Source organism: Solanum pennellii, chromosome 4 (genome assembly GCF_001406875.1).
Source record: "Solanum pennellii chromosome 4, SPENNV200".
In the NCBI taxonomy this organism is placed as follows: domain Eukaryota; kingdom Viridiplantae; phylum Streptophyta; class Magnoliopsida; order Solanales; family Solanaceae; genus Solanum; species Solanum pennellii.
Window position 1 is genome coordinate 1,654,561 of NC_028640.1, and position 8,084 is coordinate 1,662,644.

Genomic DNA, 8,084 nt, shown 5'->3' on the forward strand with positions numbered 1-8,084 from the left:
ATTCAAAATTATATAACGAAATTAATTACCTTATTTCACTCTATATAACACGAGACTCTAATATCATTCACATGTCCAAAACAAGACTTCGAGCATTGACTAATATAATACAAGTACTCAAACATTGTGTAAATTAAAAATGTAGTTAGGTCTTACTCTAATATCATATAAGAAATGAATTTTAAATTTTATTTTGCTCAAAAAAACAAAAAGAATCACAAGGGCAATAAGGTTTATTAATTTTTGCGAGACATTAAAAATAGTATATATATATATATTTATTGATGGAAGACATAACCTACCCTATCTTCAAATTCAATTATCATACTTTAAATTTGGCAAGAGAAAAAAAAGTTTTTAAAAAAATTGATATTAAATAGTATTAATTATTTAATATTCCAAAAACAACTTTAAAAAATAAGTAGGTGATCTGTCTAGATTCTCATTGCATTTGCCCTCCCTTTTTAGCAATAATAAAAACAATTAATGCACTTTAATAATTTCAAGCATGTCCTAATTTATTCTATGATATACTATACATTAAAGTAAAGTAATTTAAAATCCTTTAAGAGTCTTACCTGTTAATCTACACTTTATTATGTTCTTCTTGTTAGCTTGTTCATGTGCTTCTCCAAATTTTTACATTTTCAACCTTATATTATACACACTATTTTTTATTATAAAACATATGAGCTATTTTCAACATTATATTATACACACTATTTTATTAAAGTATATATATGAGCTATGTTCAACCTTATATCAAACACTATTTTATTTCTAAGCTCGAGGTATTTTAATCTCAAATCAAAATTTTCTTTATAAGTTGGATAAAATGATCCAACATTTTATTATTCCTTTTGAGATATTAACTTAAAATGAAGAAAATATATAAAAAATCACGAGACAAACGAATATAGTTAATTTTACCCTATCCACCTTAAACTTTTGAATACAAATAAAAGCGGAATGACATGAAAGATCTCTTATATTCTAATTCATTTATTAGTCGGACTCTTTTATTCATCATCTTTTGGAAAAAAAAAATGAACCTCTTTGATTTTAAATATAATATCAAACATGAAAAATAGAAGATGAAGTAAGTAGTATTCTATAGGTTATGAGAGAATCTACACATAATTTTACGAAGAATAGGAGGTGAAATAACTATTACGAATAACTTAGGCATAATACACAAATATGCCTTTAAGTTGATTTTAACTTACATTTATGTCCTCCAACTTTGGATGTGGACAAATAGACACTTAAACTTGCATAAATTTGAAGAAGTACACACGCATTCTACGTGATATCCTACAAGACAATTTGTGTCCTACGTGCATTACACAGAACTCATGCGTCTGTTTGTTCAATTTTTATATATGTTTAAGTGTCTACTTATGCATATCCAAAAATAATGAGGATGAATGTTAAATGATGTAGGATTGTTCAAAACCAAATCGAAATTGATAATGTAAACCAACTTTGTTTTATTGATTTATCGATAATTGGTAATAGATTTAGCGGTTTCAATAACGATTTTTTTTTAAATATCGATTTATCAATTCTTTACGATTTGATTATTATCTTAACGGATTAACCGATAACCTAATAGTAAATTAATTAATTATATTTATACCATTTTGTATATAAAATTATTGACTTAGAATTCAGCTCCATACTTTTATTTCTGGAGGTCTCAAACTATCAGTTATTCTACAATGTGACGTTAACTTTTGAGCAAGATGCAATACGTCAACTCTTGCGCATATTTCATTTGGTTTCTCACCTTTTTTGCAGTAATTGTATATCAAATCTTAACAGTTGAATCAATAATCGAACTAATAACGATTAGTAAACCTTAATAATTTTATAACTGTTTAACATGTCTGTAAATTGATAATTGATAGTTTTAACTAATAAACTTTTAAAATTAAAACAAATCAATCAATATACATTCCTAAAATACGATCAAATTAAAATACATATTTATGTATTATGCCAACCGACCAAATTTACTCTCAAGAACAAAAATGGGACCAAAAGGCCAAAAAAAAAAAAGGTGAAATGATGACAAGGCCAAATTGGAAAGAGCCCTTTCACAATACAAAGTGTCAAAGTGCCAACCGTAACAGAAGAAAAGAATAGTATAACCTCCCATTTGAGAGAGAGAGAGAGAGAGAGAGAAGAGAGAGAGAGAGAGTATCAAGGGGAAAGAAGGGTCTGAAGAAATCACCGATTTTCAAGGAGAAGAAGAAGAAATGGGTACGCTTCAAACTTGGAGGAAAGCTTATGGAGCTCTTAAAGACCATACAACTGTTGGCCTTGCCCATGTTAATAGCGATTTCAAGGTCACCCCTTTTCCTCTAAATTTTCTCTTTTATCTTTTTGGGGATGGGTATTTTTGATTATCTTTTCTGGGTTTTTTTCCGCACTGTATTTGGTTTAGAATTGAGCAATCAAGACTGAATCTTGGATCGTGGCAGTAAAGCCGGCAACTCTGCACTGTATACTTGAAAATTACTTCGATTTTTTTGATGTTTTGGTGGTTTATTTTGTTGATTAGGATGTGGATGTGGCGATCGTTAAAGCTACCAATCATGTTGAGTGCCCACCAAAAGACAGACATCTTAGAAGTGAGTGTTTCTTTACTCTTTTACAGATCCAATACTATGGAGGGAAATCTGAGAAATTTTTGATTTGGGGGTTTCATATTTTCTGAATATTGTGTTTGGGGTGTTTGCTTTTAGGGAAGTCATGTGTTTTTCTAACTTCGGTTTCTTTCTTTTTTGGTGTAAAAGTTGTATTTTAGAATTTGGTTTATCACTTAAGTTGTTAGTGATTTTAGTTGTAAGTATTCATTTTGGTTTTCGTATTTTTTTTTTATTGTTATTCATTTGTGTTTGTGTTTTTACAGTAAAATTGTTGGTGGTAATATTGTGGTATTGGTTCTTGCAGAAATTTTGGTTTTTACATCAGCTATGCGACCTCGTGCTGATGTTGCATACTGCATACATGCACTTGCAAGGCGATTGGCGAAGACACATAATTGGACGGTATGGACTATGGAGTGTGATACAGTTACAAAATCATGTACTTGAGTGCCTTTTCGTGGATTTAATTTATCTATGGGAGTGCATTTTTATTGATGTTTTGATATTAATGAGACCATATTTTATGATTGTGGCTCCGATTATTTGGCTTTTGGAGTGTAAGATGGAACTGTTTATGTTGTTCTTAGTACTATTGCAATTTGTTCCACTCCCCACCCCCCTCTGCACCATGCACCTATGGCTATATAACTTGTTAGCTATTGGGAAAAGTACATCAATATGTTTCACCAGGGATTGGGGTGAATTGAAGTAGTCCAGAAAGATATTCACTTGCAACTTTGAAGGCTCTAGTTTAGGTGGTGTCTTATAATTTGTCAGCTATAGGGAAAAGTACATCAATATGTTTCACCAGGGATTTGGGTGAATTAAAGTAGTTTAATATGTTTCCTGCATTCTTTGAATTTCTCGTTCTTCTTCTCCAATCTCCTCTTCTTTGTGGTTCACTATTTAGTGATGAACTTTACACTTAAGTTGCTTAACTGGTCCTTGCCTTTGCTGATGAGTTTTACATATAAATATCTTTCCATATTTTCTGGAATAGGTAGCGTTGAAGACGTTGATAGTAATCCACAGAACATTGAGGGAAGGTGATCCGACATTTAGAGAGGAACTATTGAATTTCCAACAGAGAGGACACGTTCTTCAAATGTCCAATTTCAAGGATGATTCAAGTCCAATTGGTTGGTAAAATTACCATAAATGTTCTTTCGAGTTTCCACTTACCTTTAGATTCCATCAAGTTCAACCAGAATGATTCTATCTTTTCTGTTCCTCCAGCTTGGGACTGCTCTGCCTGGGTACGAACATATGCACTCTTTCTGGAGGAACGACTTGAATGCTTTAGGGTTCTGAAGTATGATATTGAAGGAGAGCGCCTTCCTAAACCTGCGCAAGGGCAAGAAAAGGTTAGCATAACACTGCTGAACTTTCTGCTTACTATTCTACATAGTTCAAAAAGTTGTCTTTTCTTCTGTGAAGAAAATTGAATAAATTTAGCCTACTAGAAGCAAAGTCATTTCATAAAATGTTCATTCCATGCTTTTCCTCCCCGTGAATTGGATAAATCATGTGGTCCACACCATTGGAGACTTCAGTTTCTGAAACATTGTGGAGAAGGTGCTTTGGCTGTCTATCAGCTATTTTATACATCTCCCCTTCCTTTGTTTCTTGCACTAAGTTGAGGATCTGTTAATATGCCTAGTTGCAGATCCACAGTTTCTCTCAGATATATTGCATATTATTAATTACTATGTAAAGATGATTAATAGAACCACCTTAATTTTTCTTACTTATTGATACTTGTGATGCTTTGGAATATTAACAAGAAAAAGAGTTATGATGCTTTGGAAAGTGGAATTCTCTTCCTGTGTTACTGGTGCTCTATGTTGTGTTGACATGACATACAAAAGCAGAGCCAGGATTTTAGTCTAATGGGCTGAAGATTCTAGTCCTTTTAAGTTACTGGGTTCCAAATTAATAATTTGTATGCATTTCATGGAATTTCTTAAGGCAAATGCATGGTTTTTGGATCAAAGCTACTGGGTTCGGCCAAACCCCTAACTAGTATTCTAGCTCTCCCAGGGATGACATATAAGGCTAATGAAGGACAAAGGACTTGGTACTCACCTAACAATTGTATAAAGAAAAAGAGAATGCCATGATAGTCCAGACACAACAATTTTAATTGTGGGTGTTTAGTAGATTAAGCATGTCAGAATACCATAATCTTGAATTTGAAGCAAAATTGCGTTTGGTGAATCAAAGTAAAAGCAAAATTGAAGTCACTTGTTAGATAAAACTAAGAAGTACAATAACCCACATTGAAGTTCCTACCTGGACCTACCACAAAAAAGAAAATATTAACATCTGTAATAAAAAGATTACCATGATTATTGAGACTTCAGATGCTCTACTGGTGCCTTTGATACAAATCAGTTTCAGAAAAGAAGTTATTTCTATGGTATGTATGTTTTACAACTTAACAGTGGGTTCATAAAAGTACGTCGTACTAACTCCAAAGGAAAACTCTCGCACTTCCAATAAAGTTATGCGGAAATTGTTTATTTGGTGCAATATTTAAAAGAGGACATTGAGAAGAGCCAGGACTTTAATTTATTTTCCTTCAACCTTACGAGTAATTGGTTAGGTCCTGGTCTTTGATACATTTAGGATGTTTTCTATATATCATTACTTGAAATTTGAACTATCATGTGCATTGTAAATATCTTCATACTAGTTATATTTAAGAATCAATTAATAGCTCTTATGAGTGATTAACATTTGGCTGATGAGCAGCTGCCAGTGTCATTTTCAGTGAATTTCTGTCACAGTGACCTAAATGAACTGTCTGATTGCAATACAGACACTGCTTGTCTACCTGCTGCTAGAGACACTAAGTTTGGTGGATTTAATGAGTTCTAATCTGTTGCTCGTTTAGTCAGTATGAATGTAACTTCCAAGTGTCATTTACTTTTGACCAGGGATACAGCAGAACTAGGGAGTTGCCCAGTGAGGAACTTTTGGAGCAGCTGCCTGCTTTGCAGCAGTTGTTGTATCGTCTTATTGGATGTCGGGTAAAGTTTTGAAGATTGATAAACTCTCTTTTTATGTCTTTCGGATGACATTCCTAGTCTGATTGTAAGAGCTCTATATTTCATCTATTTGGGGTATAATATCTAAAAGTTTGTACTTATATTACAGCCTGAGGGAGCAGCACTTGGAAATTATGTGATACAATATGCCCTTGCTCTGGTATGTTTTTTTTAATTTGGCCTACCCTTTTATTTTTGGTTAAATATTCTGGCTACCTGTGTTAAATTGATTGATATTTTATACTTATCAAAAAAGTTGATCGATACTCGTAAATTGAGTACCCAAGAGTTTGACCTAATAGTTGATGAAGTGGGTGAATACCACGGAGACCAGGATTCAAATACTAACAAAGACAAAAAATGACAAGTGAAGTTTCTACCCAAGTTTTTGGTGGGCAGTTACCTAGTACCTGTGTTGCCTAAGCTGGCAGCTGACATCAATTTGTAGACTTAACGGTTGAATAAGCGGTGATGTAAAGATTTACTCATTTTTCATTCCAGGTCCTCAAGGAGAGCTTCAAAATCTACTGTGCTATAAATGATGGAATAATTAATCTTATTGACAAGGTGCATTTGACATTTGGCCTCTTCTATAACATTTACCTCATCAAAATATTGCTTGTTGCTGTCATATCTGTTTCATCTGTTTGACATTATTTTTCTACTGATTTTAATTCAGTTTTTTGACATGCCAAGACATGAAGCTATTAAGGCCCTTGATATCTACAAACGAGCTGGCCAACAGGTGAACACACTGACAAACTTGATAAAATATTTTCTTTCTTCTCTATTTTGGTAGAATATTTTTTTCTCCATTCAAAAAAATATTTTGTACCCTATACTTTCGTTTCTTACTGCTTGTCTATCACCATGGGACATTTCGTCGGGATATGGTGGTTATCTGTAAGTCTATCATCTTGTTTCAGGCCATGAACCTCTCTGACTTTTATGGGGTATGCAAAGGATTGGAACTTGCCAGGAACTTTCAGTTTCCTGTTTTGAGAGAGGTAGTCATACTATCAAGCTTCTGTATTGATTGATTTGTCTTCAAATTTGATGGTCCGTCAGCTTGACACGCTATTCTGGTTTTCAGCCTCCTCAGTCCTTCCTTGTGACTATGGAAGAGTATATAAAAGAAGCACCCCGGATTGTCTCTGTGCCAATAGAAACTCTGGTACTACATTTTTTTATTTCATATACATGCATATCTTCTCCAAACAAATGATATGCCAACTTTTGTTTTTCTTTTGTTTAGTGCTGATCTATGTTTTCCTTTCTATATTTTAATTAAGTGTATAAAGCTGGTTAGAGTGTAGCAATATACATGTATTGTCTAATCTCACTGTAGAATACTAACATTATTAACTATAACTAGGATTATCCGGAGAGGCTTATGCTTACGTATAAACAAGAGGATGAACCTTCAGCTTCTGAAGATGCTCAAGATTCAGCTAACGAAACCCCCCCTCCTCTGCCTTTAGATGATGCTGTTGTTTCAACCACCGAGGCTCCTTCCCCGCCAATGCCTCCACCCCCAAGCAGCTTGGAATCTGATGATTTACTGGTGACCTCAGCTAGTCTTATTAAATTACATGTTGTTTATCTGGAATTTGATGGATACTGTATTGGGTTATCTCTTTTTGTTCCTATTGTTACTAGTATTTTTGTTGTTTCAGGGGCTAAATGCACCAAGTGGTTATGCATCAGCAATTGAGGACAGCAATGCTTTGGCTTTGGCGATAGTTCCATCTGGTAAATTATCTAATTTCACCTACTAATATGTAGAACACTTCTTGAGAAAATCGAGTGTTGGTTTATTTTAAATGAACTATTATTACTTATTGCAGGGACAACACCCTTTGACTCAAATCCTGCTCAGCCAAAAGATTTTGATCCTACTGGATGGGAGCTTGCCCTGGTCACTACTCCCAGCAGCGACTTATCTGCAGCTCAGGAGAGACAATTGGTAAGCCCTTGAAGTTCAATTCTTGAAGGTTGTGCTTTTTTTAACTGCAAGGTTACTGAATCTGTTCCTTGGGGTCAGACTGCCAGGTCTATGTAGTAGTGTACCTTCATGTTCAAATTCTCTTCATCCCATTTGTTGTGCTTTCTGTCAAATTTATCTTTTTCTCCCCAAATTCGTGATAGAAAAAAGGGAGATTGCAGAGTGCTAATCTCAACTGTATTTTACTTAATTGGATTTTGTTATGCAACATTGATCATAATTGAAGAGAACTCTTTGAGACCATTTTTTATAAACTTCTTTGAATGGCTTCTCTTTGCATGTTCATTTGCAAACAGAACTGTGGAAACATGTAAAGCATTGAAGTTAGTTAACGATGGAATGTCGATATATGTTGTCTATGGGGGGGGGGGGTGT

General features: G+C 33.9%; 1 protein-coding gene across 1 annotated transcript in view; it reads left to right on the plus strand.

Annotated features, from left to right (window-relative positions):
- The first annotated feature begins 2,110 nt into the window (after positions 1 to 2,110).
- The window catches only part of LOC107017970 (putative clathrin assembly protein At2g01600), a 7,078-nt gene continuing 1,104 nt past the window's right edge, over positions 2,111 to 8,084 (plus strand). Inside the window, exons 1-14 of the mRNA XM_015218288.2 lie at positions 2,111 to 2,351; positions 2,567 to 2,636; positions 2,959 to 3,056; positions 3,655 to 3,793; positions 3,891 to 4,018; positions 5,594 to 5,686; positions 5,814 to 5,864; positions 6,206 to 6,271; positions 6,384 to 6,449; positions 6,631 to 6,711; positions 6,798 to 6,878; positions 7,080 to 7,268; positions 7,381 to 7,456; positions 7,552 to 7,670. Coding sequence (XP_015073774.1) covers positions 2,262 to 2,351; positions 2,567 to 2,636; positions 2,959 to 3,056; positions 3,655 to 3,793; positions 3,891 to 4,018; positions 5,594 to 5,686; positions 5,814 to 5,864; positions 6,206 to 6,271; positions 6,384 to 6,449; positions 6,631 to 6,711; positions 6,798 to 6,878; positions 7,080 to 7,268; positions 7,381 to 7,456; positions 7,552 to 7,670 — 1,347 coding nt within the window. The 5' untranslated portion in view covers positions 2,111 to 2,261. The remainder of the gene's footprint in view (positions 2,352 to 2,566; positions 2,637 to 2,958; positions 3,057 to 3,654; positions 3,794 to 3,890; positions 4,019 to 5,593; positions 5,687 to 5,813; positions 5,865 to 6,205; positions 6,272 to 6,383; positions 6,450 to 6,630; positions 6,712 to 6,797; positions 6,879 to 7,079; positions 7,269 to 7,380; positions 7,457 to 7,551; positions 7,671 to 8,084) is intronic.